This window comes from Struthio camelus, chromosome 4, assembly GCF_040807025.1.
Source record: "Struthio camelus isolate bStrCam1 chromosome 4, bStrCam1.hap1, whole genome shotgun sequence".
Classification (NCBI taxonomy): domain Eukaryota; kingdom Metazoa; phylum Chordata; class Aves; order Struthioniformes; family Struthionidae; genus Struthio; species Struthio camelus.
Window position 1 is genome coordinate 70,029,332 of NC_090945.1, and position 15,264 is coordinate 70,044,595.

At 39.3% G+C, this 15,264-nt stretch overlaps 1 protein-coding gene across 11 annotated transcripts in view; it reads left to right on the top strand.

The window, feature by feature from the left end:
• Nucleotides 1-1,925: 1,925 nt before the first annotated feature.
• LDB2 (LIM domain binding 2) overlaps nucleotides 1,926-15,264 on the top strand; it is a 214,721-nt gene continuing 201,382 nt past the window's right edge. For all 11 annotated transcript variants that reach the window (XM_068943319.1, XM_009673303.2, XM_009673296.2 and 8 more), the window contains exon 1: nucleotides 1,926-2,490. In XM_068943319.1, coding sequence (XP_068799420.1) covers nucleotides 2,359-2,490 — 132 coding nt within the window. In that variant the 5' untranslated portion in view covers nucleotides 1,926-2,358. The remainder of the gene's footprint in view (nucleotides 2,491-15,264) is intronic.

The window sequence follows — 15,264 nt, forward strand, 5'->3', positions numbered from 1 at the left end:
TTGACAGACACTTAAGTAGGTAGTACTTCAGTCATAGAAATAAAAACGTATACATCAGTGCTGTAACTGTAGTTTTTCTGGTCGTTTTGGTTTTAGGCCTTAAGGCAGCCTTGCGACACTAGGCAGACAGACCTAGTGAAGCTTTCGCTTAGGTGTGTATCCATGTTAACAGAGGTCTCCCGCAGCCGCTGAGCCTTGGCAGAGTACTGTCATGGTCATTGCAGCCCTACTGAATCATAGGTTGTACATACTATTTATTAAACTCAGCATATATGAAGAGTATAGCTTTGCTACATGGCTAGGGAACATTAAAAGAGAGAAGTAAAATACCGCATGTATTATCTGCTGGCTCTGTTTAGGGACAGAGGCTGAGGGAAGTCTATATTATAAACAGCTCAATGCATCTCTTGGTACGGAAACTGTTAATTCCGCAAAAGTATATGGAAATAGTTTTGCTAAACAATGACTGGTGCTGCGGAGCAAACTGTGCCCCCGATCACTAGTCAGCAGAATGAAGTGGTGGACTTTTATAATTTATCCTGAAAGAGAGCTCTGATTTTCCAAATTTAGCCAAATATGGAAGATTCCTTTCCAAAACAGGAAATTTGCAAATTTATCTTGAAATATTCCTACATTCACTTGGTTATGAGTTAATTTTCTGATAGCGGCTAAAGCTATATAATGCTCAAATATTTTCCAGGGTTATTGCATAAAATTAGAAAATTAAACCTTGTTTGTGCCTTGATTTCCCCATCTGTGAACTGGGCAGTCCTACAGTGATCACATAAAGCATGCTGGCTGAAAACTGCTGAAAACAGTCCGACTGTTATTCTCTTAATCATATTAGTTAACTGTATCTATTCCCAGAGTGGTTCCATTTGCTTGAATGAATTTACATGAGAGGTTAATTCAGCGCTGTTTATTGTTGTTTTTGCATTTATTCAGCATTACAGTTGTGTATAAAGACACAACGTTTGTTTCAGAGGCTTTTCTTGCAGGCGGTTGGAGGGCTCCCCTTCTCAAACCTTGCACTTTCCCCTGCAGCACATGAGCCCATTTTGTTTTCTCTATATTTTAAGCACTTTTTTTTTTTTTTGGTCCACGTGATAGGCGTTTCCAGGACTTTCTTGGAAGTACAATTCAGTAGCTAAAGTTCATCCTTCACCTCCGCGGGGTGATTCTGCTCCCTCGCCCCCTCCCCTCCCCCAGGCTGAGCCCCCCCCCCCCTTCCAGTTTGGGATTTCTTTCATTTCTAATGTACTCTGACTGCTCCAAGATTTGTGCGCTTGAATGGTCCTGAAAATACGAACCAGCCTCCTACCTGGCTACCCCTACCTTTCAGCTGGATAGCGGATTTTAAAATTATTCATGTGGTTATTTATAATCAGTGCCTACCAGAATTTTTGGCAGTTATTTGGGCTAGTTTTCCCACCCCGTTCTTTGTGTTTTATATTTTTCTGGGCGGTTTATGTTATTAGCATTTGACTGTTCTCCATTGTGTGAAGTGTGGTATTGAGATTATTTCTTTGTACGAATTCTCTGTCCCCAGTGATTTTAGTCTCTGCTGAAACAGGGAGCCCAACCTCCCTGCAGCCCTCTAACTGTTGATTTGAAATGTAAAAAAAAAAACAACAAAAAAAAACCACCACACACACACACACACACCAAAAAAATGTACAGAAGTGTAATGGGCTGTGGAAGCCACTGTAGATAAACACAAACACTTTGAACTGCCAGATCTCCACTGAAAGAAATCATCTCAGAGAGGTGAATCACCAGCTCCAAATGCAGGGCATTGTTGTGGCCTGTGTTTATGTATTTTGTAGTAATCACATTTCTGCTATTACACAAGTGTGCTCTTCTTAGAGGGTGATTGGCTCAGGCAGCTTTTAAACCACCTATATGCTAACAAGCCTTGCTGCCAGGTTCCTAAGGGGTCCTGGCTGGGAAAAATTAAAACCAAACCTTAGACCTCTGTCAGACTGGGAGGAAAATTATATTTTTGAACTAGTCTACAGTGTGGACAGGAAATGACCCCTTCAGAAACTGCTTCTTTAAAAACGAGCAGTGGTGCCTGAAGCTATCCAGTCTCTCTCTCTCTCTCTGGAGCTTGTGCTCTCTCTCTCCCTCTCCCTCTCTCTCTCTCTCTCTCTCCCTCTCATGCTCTCTCCCTCTCTCCCCCCCCTCTCCGTCTCTTGCTATAGAGGGCTCCCACAGCAGTTCCCAGCCAGTGTGTTCAGCCTGTATGTGTGTGTGTGTGCGTGCTGCTACTTTGTACTGTGAAGAACACACAGCCCATGTGCTCTGTATGGATGTTGATGATACTCTGTGTAGCTTGATTCTCTGCAAGCAGGCAAGATGTCCAGCACACCACATGACCCTTTCTATTCTTCTCCTTTTGGCCCATTTTATAGGAGACACACACCATACATGGTGCAACCAGAGTACCGAATATATGAGATGAACAAGAGGCTGCAGTCGCGTACAGAGGTAAGTCCCTCAGCCTTGTTTTACTGTGCATGGACTGTGATAGGTTTCAGCCTGAATTCCGTCTGAAGCGTCCCATTAGACAGTACAGTATATACAGGCATGAACCCTAATTAATTTAGTACTTTAATTGGGTAATCCCTCATTATGTTTCCATGCAGAGCAACTCTCTGAGTAGATACCAGCTTAGGCTGAAATCTTGAAATTACAGTACAGCACTTCAGGATTGATTATAATGCTGTTCTGAGGAGATTTCTGTGCCTCAGGGTGCTGTTTGCTCAGAATCTGTCCTGCTGGCATTTGCAGCTATAATGTTGCAAGGTATTGCTGGAGCATTTGCACAAAACTAATTCGGAAACGCTACAGATTTAGGGGGAGAGAGGAACCGTTATCTGGTTTTGTTTTGTAAGCCCATTAAAATTGAAAAGGACTGACAACAGAAAACGGGAGCAGAGTTTTAAAAACTTATTCCTAGGCTGCACTTAATGGACACATGTTCAGAACAACCGACAGAGAAATTCATGTTTACATTTAGAATACAGTTGCTTTTAGCAAGAGAGATGATCACTACATGACTTTATATAGCTGTCAAAAGTACCTAATAACGCAAACTACATTCACTGTTGGTTATGCTTTGTATAATCTGTAGCTGGTTTATACAGACTGGATTTTACACCGAGATCAGCTACCACAAAGAACATGCTAAATGCAAAAGGGGAGTACTTTTGTCACTTAAAAAAATAGTGGAGGCTGCATCTGGATATTTAAATGGTTAAAAAAAGCACACTTTTTGGTCTGTTAAAGTGAAAGACTCTGTGGACTGAATCAGGCTGCGATTCTGCCCATGTGTCTGTGTTTGTGCAGCAAACATTCTTGGTGCTGTAATTTTTCGCAGTAGTTCACTAGTGGTGTCCTGAAAACACTTTAAAAAGTATTAATCTTTTATAACTAATACGTTTGTGTAGAGGCAGATATCTGCTGAAATAGCGTCATGAAGCATGGTAAAGGATTTTAGATTGATCTGTTTGTTGTATCGTAATTCTTTAAGAGAACATGAGGTTATCATAAAATAAAACACACATGCCTGAATTGTCAGCTAAGCCATGCAGAATCTGTGACGTTTAATGTATATGATACAGCTAACAAGATGTGACCTGCTTTCTGATTGGTTAACTGCTACAGGGTAACTGATTTTCTAACACTGTTATCACTCCTCTCCTTAAAACATTATTCTTGAATAGTTGTTAAATGCAGTTAATGCTACCTGAAACTCAAAGAAGCTCATTGCCCCCAAAGTCATGGTAACTGTTTCTCAGTTTTGCCCCACGTTGTTGATTGCTGATAATCACTGACATTTAGATAGAGAGATTTTGTTTTGTTTTGTTTTTTGTTACTGCTTGTTTGTCCATGTCTTGCAACTATGTTTCCTTACATTCCTGTGCATTCTAATGTAATAATTACTGGCTTTTTCAAGTACACAGAAGAAATGTGTCACTAAGTGACTCCTTCAGCATTTTATATGGAAGCTGCTCTGAAAAGCTGCAAGTGTCCATTTAGCCTTTTTCTATATTATTTTAAAAGTAGTTTAAATATTTTAGTGTGACCAGCTTCCGATTACAGCTCCTTTAAAAATGTTACACTAGGAAAAGGTTTTCACGGACCTGTAAAACAACTTTCCCCTCTTGCATGGCTGAGGTGCCCTGAGCTAGACTTCAGTACATTCAGTAGCACTTTTTGCTGTGCACATCCTGTCACGTTGACTGTTCGGAGCAAAAAGGGATAACGTACTCGTCCTCACTAGTACTGCTATGGGTTTCAGCAGCGTTTTGCTTTGACAGATAGCACTTGGTTAATGAAGGCCTTATATTCAAGCATTTTTTTCATTTGCTCAGAGTAAAGATACTTTTGCCTTGTGATTGTTCATTGTTTACATTCTTGTTCTCTTGTTTTTTAATTTCTGAGGTCTGTGCTGTAAGCAGTGTTGTCTGTTGAAATTTGTTTTCTAGCTAGCTTCACACCATCTCATTCACAGTGTGGTTAAAACGCTTCAATAAAAAGTTAGTTTCCTGGGACACTTAGCAGTGACTAGATGTGGCAAGCCTGTGAAAAGTGAGGCTAGCTCCTTGGGCAGGTTGGGAGTGGAAGTTTCACCTTTCTTTGGTGCGCTTCCAAGCGTGTTTGTGATTGGTAGCTGAGCTTTCTGGAGCGTGTATGGCTGGCTCTGAATTTCTTGAATCAAGACCAGTGGAGCCCTGGGTGTCATGGGAGCAGTGTGCTTGTGCTTTGGCTGATACGGGCTCACTGGAGGAACTTTTCTTTTCAGGCAGTTTTTGGAATAATATAGGCACGGGTCTCTGAAGGAGGCTGCTGGCACATCGTGAACCCCAGGGGGTAGGTGAGCACAAGTAAAGCAGCTTAAGGGGAAAGGAATTACAAAGAAACTCTCCAAAAGTTTGGGAGTAGCAAGTTGTCAGCTTCCATCTGGATCTAACTTCTGGAGAAAGCCAGGGGCAAGTGAGGACGCTTGAAAAACGGGAACTAGCAGCCCTTATTCATTCTCCCATCCCAAATGAATACTTGGAAAGCCTTTGGGATTTTCTTGTCAATATCAAAATATTCTTAGTAATCTTCTAGCATCAAATTCTCCGCTAACCCTTGCAGTGGTTGAAGTTCCAAGGCAGAGCAAAATGAACACAATCTAGTTTAGTTTTACAGACAATGGATGAAGAGCCCATGAAAGGAGTCTCTGTATGTCACATCTGTCTGTTCTCTCTCCTCCATCTGCAGAGCCTAGCTTTGAAGTGGATCCATGTAACTGCTGCTCTAAGGAGCCTGCAAACAGGTCAGAATGATCCAAAAAAAGGCAATGGGCTGGTTGAGACACCCTTAGAGAGTCAACCATTAAAGGCCTTTATTCCTGCTGCTTCCCCAGCAGCAGAGTCTATGGCACGCTGGGGAGGTAGAAAGGTCCTTCGAATGGTTCTGCACTTCAGGTCCCTCTTTGAGAATCCTCCACTTCCACTCTGGTGCCAGCATTGGATGGAAAGAAATAATAGTCTCTGTGAAGGATGAGCCCCGTGTGTTAAGCAGACAAAGCACAGAGTGATAAATAAAGGTCATTTAGACACAGTCTGTGTATCTTTGCTGTTCTTGTTGTCTTTAGGAAGAAATGGTAGTTCTGAAAGTATCGAATTATCAACTCTAACCCATGCTAGATGTGCAAACTTTTGCTCTCCAAACTTCTCATAACTTTCTGGGCTCCTCAGGCAGAACTTAAAACTGCCTTTTTAAATTCAGGGTCAGTCTTAGGCGAAGAATTCCAATCACACCCAGGCAGGGGGTGGTTTTATGATGTAAGTGCTGGCAAAAATCCACTACCTAGCTAATTCTTATATGATCTAAAGTAAATTAGGGAGTCTGAGTTACTAACTAGCGCACAGGAACACCTTAACTTCCTTAAAAGTTGTGCAAAGAAATCAAATCTTGTAATGCTTTTTCTAAATGGAAATGAATACATGCTTTCTTAATAATACTTTGGGAGTGTCTAGTGCGATTTTGTAGTACATCAACAAGCCTGGTTTTAAGCAGCAAAATGAATATTTAAATGTTTGATAATTGCTGGGAGATGTAAAGATAAATCTTATTAACCTCTATCATAGCTGACTAAACTGTCTGATTAACCAAAATGTCAATGTCTCCTTGGTGTAAGTGTAGTTTTGAGGATTTCTTGACTATTCACTCAAACTCAGTATATTTTAATATTTTTATATCTATGTTATTTTAACATTCAAGAAAACAACCCTGTTGTGGCATAATCAGCAGTTCCTGAAGTTCTACGCAGCAAATATACAATATAGGTAAATTAGCTTAGCTGCTTTATCTCTGCTCTTCATAAAACTCCATGCAAAAAAAAGAACTATTTTTGTCTTTGATGTTGCAAATCCTTTTTTGTTATAATTTTTAATCATTTGAAGTTGCTGACACTTAGAAGGTGATTAGATCTCGTGTATAATTATTTTTTCACTAGCATTACAGTGTGCTTGCTGTGGAAAGATCAGTTAAAGTTGCTGACCGTTTAAAGTTGGATGCATTATTGTCAATAATCAAAGAAATGTATCAAGCCTTTCACTTGTTTATGTAGTCCCCTATATTTTTAGAACTTATATGTATCATAGTAGACTAAATTCACCTAGGATTATATATTTATCTCTACTACAAGAGGTAATGCTTTGCATCACCTTTTATGCAAAGCTTAACTTTCCTTCTGGCTCAGAATACAGTGTTACAAGGATGACTAGAGAAGGTGGTTAGTAGCATATTTATTTTAAAGATAATCAACTTAATCAAATTATATTAAACTCCTATTAAACTGTATAGTAAATTTCACAAAAGGAGAGATTTCATGATGAAACAAAATTTAAAGACAATTAAGAGGAAAATAAAAGGGGATGTTAGGATTTTTTAAAAGCTACTAAATGAACTGGAAGTTTACACAGACATTCTTGCCCAACCAAATATTTAAAGCAAAGCAAATCAAAGCAGAAGAAAATTTCTACAGCTAAATGGAGATCTCTTATTTTACTTCCTCATGTTGCTATCTGATGAAATAATCTTTCTTCTTCTTCCTGATGCATTTTTAATATATTAGTCATAAAAATCTATGTTGTGACATCACATTTGTTCACATAGCAACTTAGTATCACAAACAGATCTCTGATGTTGTGTACATAAGTCTGAGTTTGCCCAATGAGTTTGTTTTGTTGGGAGGAAAACAAAAACATTTTGAAACAAAAGTTTATGTGAATAAATATTCTTTTATCCTCAAATATACTCATAACTAACAAATCTAGAAACGTGAATAAAGTGTTTTAAAATATTACTTTTAAAACCATGCGATGCTGAAACTAAAAGGATCAAATTTAAAAGAAAACGTTTGAATTTGTTTAGCTAGACATTGACTTTGGGATGATTTCAAGGCTCTTTATACTGATTGTCTTTTATTTCATACAGTTTTTTCATCCCTTTTAAAAAATTTCAGTTGCAGCTGTTTTCAATTAAAATTGCTACAAACTAACAATTCTTATGAGGCTGGAAAAAAGAAAAAGACTCTACTTCCTTTCCACGCTGATCCTTAGCTTACAATCAGGGATGTCTTGCTGCTTTTTTTTCCTGAAGTTATAATGTAGAATGCAAACTGCACGCTTAACTAAGAGGAGCTTTGGAGGGCCAGGGCTGGTGAGGGGGGAGAGGGAGACTCAGTGTGAAAGTGCAGGAATGTATCTCCTCTGTAAGTTACTGTGAACCTTTCTAGCTCGTTTTCTACAAAGAGTCCTTTTTACCTCTTCTTTTTTCTTTTTCATTCTTTACTCTTCAAAGTGTAAATCCACTTTAAAAAAATTAAACTCAGTCTTCCTCTGATATAAAAAAGATTTACCATGCAGATCCAGTCTCAAAAATAGAAGCTGCTGGATGGTGAGAAGGAACAAAACAGAGATCATAACCGCTCTTATTTCAGCTGAAGTTTTGTCTGCATTAGGATTGTATATCAAATTTAAAAAATGATTTGTTTTTGGTACATGCACTTTCTTTGTTTACAGAAGTGTATGGGTAGATTACTAAACTCTCTGCAATATCTTTAGCTGGACTCCTCACTTCTAATGGTATTTTTTCGTATCTTTTGCCAAAAGTTGCATATCTGCAGTAAACAGGCATTCCAACTGTGCTGATACTTTGTTCGGTTGCTTCCTCCGCAAGCAGAACTTTCTTTCCTGCACTGGACTGTATAAACAGGCAAAAATGTATCCTCATTTTTGCTCGGTCCTCTTTTCAAAAGTGTTTTTTGCATTCTGGAAGCCTCAGAGTGGTGACCCTGGCAGGGGCAAGGTTGCCCCAGAATGGCTGGTGCTTAGCAGTCTCCAAAAAAGACTTAGGTAGGACAGGGCCACTTGACCGGGTCTCAGTGATTTCACTTATTAGGGAAAAATAGCAGCAAAAGAAACTTCTCTGAAACATTCGCTTCAGTCTTCTTAGGCTTGTGTGATTCCTTTTCCCAGTGTGTTCTCTCTAGGTTTGGTTACTAGGTTTGGTTACTGGCAGAATTCATTTCCAAAGGAAAGCATTTTGTTGTCAGAGTACTGTTTCCATCTCCATTACATGCTGGTGGACAGCCATGGCCATTTAAACTAAAGGCTGTAAATTACTAATCTCTGCCAAACAGTACTCTGGGGATCAACTAGAACTACCTGAGGACCATAAACCTCAGGGTAGTAATGGTGTTTCTGGAGACAACTCTGGCACTTACATGTCTTACAGACCTAGTGAAAAATCACCGACCCTGAAGTAAGCCCGTGAGGACTCAGGAGTGTTGGTAGTGTAGAGTCTTTGCAGAGGCAGTAAATTTTACAGGGGCAGGCTGTCTTCTCCATGAGGCTCACGCTCCCACCTTGCTGCCTATAACCGTTGTCAAGATGACCTCCTGGCCAGGCTGGCATTCCTGTCACCTTCATACAGACTTGAAGCGTGAGACTTGAGCATAGCTAACTAAGGGCTTTGTGAATAGCTCTTGATAACTGCAGCCTAAATGAAAGCATGAGAAGAGACTTCTTCCATAAGTAAGGTCTTCCTGATGTCAGCACGCGCATCCAGGTAGATGCCAGGGTAGATTCACAAGCTCAAAACTGCCACAGTGAAGCCATAACTTTGTGTAGGCTTCTAAATCCACTTAAACTCTGCTGCCTGGTTACCTGCAAACTGAATAGCGGTGGCTTTGCATCCTTCCAAGCAACTGATAAATTAGAACATAGTTGTGCTATCTATCACGTGGGATCTGAAATACCTGGTGGTATCTATGCTTCCAAATTCCAAGCCGCAGAGTCAGCTTGCCAAGTGTAGTTAGCTGAAGAGAAATTAATTCAAATCTGTCTGTACCATATGCATATGTGAGTTTAAAAAGGGAAGGGGGAAAGCTAATCTCTTGATATAGTTTTGCGATTAGACACCCACGTACAACAGATTCAATATCTGTCCTGATCCTATCCATTATACAACTGCTAGTTGCAGACTACAGCATCCTTCATGCTCCAAAAGGATTGCAGGGGCTGGTTAAATGACCTTATCTGTTGCACTCTGAGGGCAAATAAAACACTGTATGTATATAAAACTGGTCATATTTGGAAACCCTTTATTAGGGCAGATCGGAAAATAGACCTAATTACAGATCTAGTATGCTCTTTCTTCAAGAATTAAACACATGTAAGAACCAACTGTCGTGGTGTCTTTTGAGTATTTCTGTATGCCATCTACATCACCTGTGCAGTGGACTCTCTTCTTTCTTTCAAACACTTACTTTTCTAACTAACACTTACTTTTCTAACTAAATTTTTGGTTACGTTATTTTCTAAAGTACCGAAACATTTTTTTTCCGGTACAACCTGATTGAGAGAAATATGGCTTTTTATATATTGCATATTTATAATATTTCATGTACTATGTTATGATTCTTGTTCCAGTTGTGTATTTTCACTTCAGCCATTAGCAGAACATTGTATCAGTGAAAGATTTGCCATCTGTCTTAGAGCAGGATACAGAGAGATTTCTGAAACATTAATAACCGTATTATACAAAACTAAATATTCTAGATCTTTAACTTCGGTAGTCTCACAGAAGGGAAACGTCAGAACACGAGGAAGTAAAGAGAGTGAGTTTTTAGTTTTACAGTTTAAGCTTAAGCCCTCTCACCTTACTTGATGCCTCAGGAAGAAAGTCAGCAGCACTGGTATTCCAAAGCATCACCTTCTCTTTGCTATAGCGTACCCTCCAGTTTCACAGGCAGGAACCTGCTTCGCCATTGGATTTGCAACCAGGATGGTATTTTACAGTTGAGCTAAGGCAGTGTGAAATGACCCATAACTAGCATGCCAGGTTTTCTTTCAGCAGTTTTTATAAAAGTCTCACATGTGGCTTATAAAGCAGTGGAATAAGGCTATGAGTGTCTGTTTTCCTCAGCCCCCTGTATTCTGAGAGTAAGTTGCATTTTCAGATCAGTGTCACTGTCTTCCTTTATGCTTCCAGCATTTCCATATTGCTCCATTTCACATCACAACAATGCTATTGTGACTAGAAAACACCATTAAGTAAAAGAACTGCTGTAAAATAATTACTCGAGAGCAAAGGAAAATGTTTCTGGTTGAAGTTGTTCAGTGTCTTCCAGGAGCCTCCTTCCTTTTGGTACTTGGCCAATGTTTCTCCACCCCTCTTCTTTGCCATAGGAAAATGCTAAAAACGCACATACAGATTCTGTATGTGCGTTTGCAACCCAACCGCTTACTTTAGTGGATGAAGGCAATACAGTAGCTCTATCGCCTCTACCTAGATTTAATCACCAGAGTATCAGTTAACCCTTAGGGTAATTAGGTAATAATGCTGATGTGATTTGAAGTATCATTTTAAGCAATTAGAAGTTCAGATATAATGTGCTGCAATTATGTATTATATAGTGCCTCTATCCATTTTACAGAGCAAAAATTACCATATGTTTTGTGGGAAACTTGGCATTTTGCAGTAACTGGAGTTCTGCTTGTATTTACGAACAGTATGCCCATAAACTATGCTAGTAACTCTTTGAAGGCCACACCTGTGCACATCGCTGATTATGTTAAAAAGCATAGGTCCATTTAAATGAATGTGTCAGCATGAATAATGGGACATGAAAAGCCAACGCTCTGAGTAAAGGTTCATTACATGAGTGCAACAAATACTACAGGCAGAATTTCCATGAATATTCACTTGAGTTTAAAAGCGAATGTGCCTTGGCTGTGCTCATACTCTGTGTGTGTGTTTCGTTTCTGTGAGGCTTTGATCAATGAAGTTTTATTCTTAGAAATAACTGAAGAATGCAAATTTCAATTTGTTAGGCATTCTGGAAAGAAGCTGCTTATTTTATATGGGGTGAGTTAAAAGGCAATGTTTCCTGTTTTGAGTTTCCAAAAGCACCTAGGTAGAGCCATGACTCTCAGAAATTAAGTATGCCAGTGAAGAATCTGTGATCGATGTGCGGTGAGGACTGACTGGTGTGTGCATATAAAGCAAGTTAATGTCAAGGACTGGTGGCAATGGGAAAACCATAGATCAGTAAATATGATATAGTTGTATGTTTTTCCGTAGGACAGCTCGCTGCTTGCCATGCGTTACTTTAGATGAATCTAACAAGAAAGAAATTGTTTAAAAAAATTCAAAGCTTCCTCTCTTCTTAAGCTCTAGCTCCAATTCAGATTTGTGCTCTCTCCAGTCAGGGATGAGCAGCAGTAACACATGACATATGACCAATCACAGCTTATATTCTTAATAGACTACTACATGCTTACAGCAAGCTGCTTGTTATAAAAGATGAGCAAAAATGTATCTTTAATTTGAATAATAAATGCATTCAAATAAATTATTATTAATTCCTAGCAAGTCCGAGCAGAAAGAGGTGGAACTCATAATATTTATTATTTGATATGAATGATTAGCTCAGCTCTTTTCAGTACATCTTAACACTCTGTCAGGGTTAATAATGCAAAGTAAAAAGATGGGTCAAGATGCCAGCACACCAAGTACATCTTTTCTGTGACAGTGTTGTAGGATTATTTAACACCCACATCAAGAGCATCCTGAAGCAACCAAGTTACACCTTGACTGATTGTTTCATCCAAAGGGCTGCACTTGCACATATGCAGCGGAGCACAGACTTCCTAGTACAGAGCGGAGTGAGCGCTGGTATGTAACCTGAAGCCACGACCTGCGTGTCTGGACTGACAAGAATCCTACCAGTTGAGCCGCTGTGACACCTTGTGGCTTAGGAAGTAACACAAGTATCTTTCAGAAAATTAACAGGTAAAATCCAGAGGTTAGTGGGTGCTGGTAAATGCCCCCTCATACAGCTATCAACAGAAATCTCTTTGCTGGATCAGCTTATTTGAGATACAGCTAAATTAAGCGGTAGTGGGCTCAGTTCTGCTCAGGGTCCTTATAATATGTATTTTACTGTTACATGCTACAAGATGGGACATCACTAAGTCTGAGGTGCTGCCCTTATCTCCAGTGCTCTGGTGTTTGTTCATCATTTAGATTACATGAAGAAACCCTGTTTTGGCTGCAGTACAGAGCAAATATTTTATTTGTTTGCAGCCATTAGTTTGGTTAAGTGAAAAAGAAGCTTTAAGGGCGTAAAGTACATATTGGTGCTGAGTGTGTTTAAGCAGTAGCAGAGTTAAATGAAAGTAACTAAAATACAGTTAGCTTTTGGCAGTGGGCACACAACTCTGTAAAACACTGAAATTGGGGTTAAATAGATCACTGTGTTCAGCTGTGGATAATTCATTAACCATTTGCCTGGTTAATGAATTATTAGAGCTTTATGAGAAGCTCTCAGTAGCTATACAATTGGGCCAATAATGCATTGAGCTCCAGGGAATTCTGTATCTGCAAAGGCTCAGGATCTTCTTCAGGATCTTCAGGATCCAGTCGTCCTAGACTAGGACGACTAGACTTCGTCCTAGTCTCTGATGTTCACTTGTTACATCTTCAAACACACACTTCCATGTTTTCATCCATGTTGATCCTGAGTGTTTGAGAGGAGTTTCCCATAAACTTACACGTTACATCCCATAACCCTTTCCTTGGCTCGAATGCCTGCAAAAAACTTGGCAACACGTGGGCTGAAATGGTTGTCTGCTGCTGACAAACACCATCTTACTGTGATATGAACTCCCTTATTTATTGGTCTGCACCCCTCGGTTGTCCCTTATCTTCAGGTATGTCCATGGTGTTCTCGCTTAAACGTAATATGGAGAAGTACATGCCCAAACTTGCATGTAACTAGCTAGTGTCGGAAGCAATAAGCAACACAGGGCTCAGTGCATGCAGTCTTATTTTGCAGGTAGGTATTTTGATCCTTTGCTGAACTTTGTGCTTATAAAGCTGGGTAGCTACTAATGCTTACGCATAATGCTGTCTTCACGATGTGTGCTATTGTATTTATTATATAGTTCTTGGGGCTGGGACCATCTTTTCTGTTCCGGTACAGTGCAAGCATGGTGGAGTTCTGGTCCATATCTGCAGCTCATTTTTACTATTGTGCTATATGTCATAACTAACAGAAGGCTAAAAGTAGATAGTAGTATTTAAAATACTTCCAAAACCAAATCTAAATGTACCGCTTTCGTTTTGATTCCACAAATCAAAATGTTTTAATTGATATTACATGTATTTATGCACTACAAAGACTTTTCTGACTAGAAAAAAACATAATATAGTAGGTTCTTGGAAGATGACTGTTTAATGTTCTTAACACATCTCATTACTTATCAAATAACTCAGCACACCCGTGCAAACCTACTAGCTTTACCAAGAAAGCACAAATACATTTTAGGGCAGCATTTGGCTGATTGATTTGTACATCTGATATTGTTATTAAATATAGCGCTTTTTTAGCATGATTCTTCAGTAGTTTCAAACAAAGAAGCTCTTTCCAAGTCCATTTTCTCTTAACAGTGGAAAGACTAACTTATCTTAAATTCCACAGGAAAAGTGTTTTCACCTGAATAAGAAGTGGTCTAAATATATCTTATTTCATGAGCATTTTGGGAGGGGATATTGTAAAGTCTTTTAATGAATAAGTTCCAAGGTAGAGATGAACCAGAGAGGTTGTTCTAGGGAAGAAAGGCAACACTTTGCTGAGTTTATTTTTTTTTCTTTTATTGTTTGCACTCTGCTGATTTAATTAGCCAGTGAGAACAGACCCACGTTGAATATTAAAAAGACAAAATCAACCCCCCTTCCCCCGTCCTCACATCTGTTGCCTTTTGGAAACTACATACAGTACCAAAACTATCCAATGTCTAATGGATTTTGCTTTTTAACAGACATTACCTGTATTCACTTGCAAATAAATGACATCGTACTTATAAATATTTTATTCTGGTTCTGAGGGAAAGGGGTTATTTAAATTGTCATTTTGAAAGGCAATGGGCTACCTTAAGCAAAACTAGAACATTTTTGGTGTGCTACACAAATGAAGGTAGCCACATTCTTAATACATTTCTGAAGAGTGATCTAATAGCAATATCTTAATGATTACCATATTATAGGCACTTAAATTGTTCCTGAGGCAGCTTCAAGTTGAAAAGGATGGAGTCCTGCGAGGGGCAGAAAAGGCCAGGGTTATACATTGGTCAAGAGCAGGGCAGCAGAGATGGATAAAACTACTGAAATGCTCTCTGCTATATTTCATTACGCTACTGCTTTCTGCAGTGTAAATTAGATGAAATGAATTTCAATAAGGAAGCGAAGCAGTTCACTGCACCTCTGGTCGGGGAGGGCCACCCCTGCAAGGGAGCTAGAGCCCTTTTTTAATCACAATCTGGAATATGAATATTAACGCCTGATCCTGGGTCTCGGTGTTGCAGAACTGAAAGATACTTCTCTTGGTCACGGCCCTTCCTCCTTTGGGACCTTTTATGCTCTCTGCAACCCAGGATCCTCTTAGTTGTGTGTAGTGCAGCATCTTAAGGTCAGCATCAAAAAGTGTGTATTCTGCAATAGTTTTTCTCCCCATTTTTATGGGAGCATACTAGATACTTTATTAAAATATTTTTTCTATCAAGAGGAAAGTAGCCTACTAATTTTGCTGAAGGTGACTCTTTACAAACACTAGTACTTATATAATTTTCAAGATCATTATTAGGAAGCATATGAAACTATTATGACCATGGGAACTTGGATAAACCCACCTGGTGT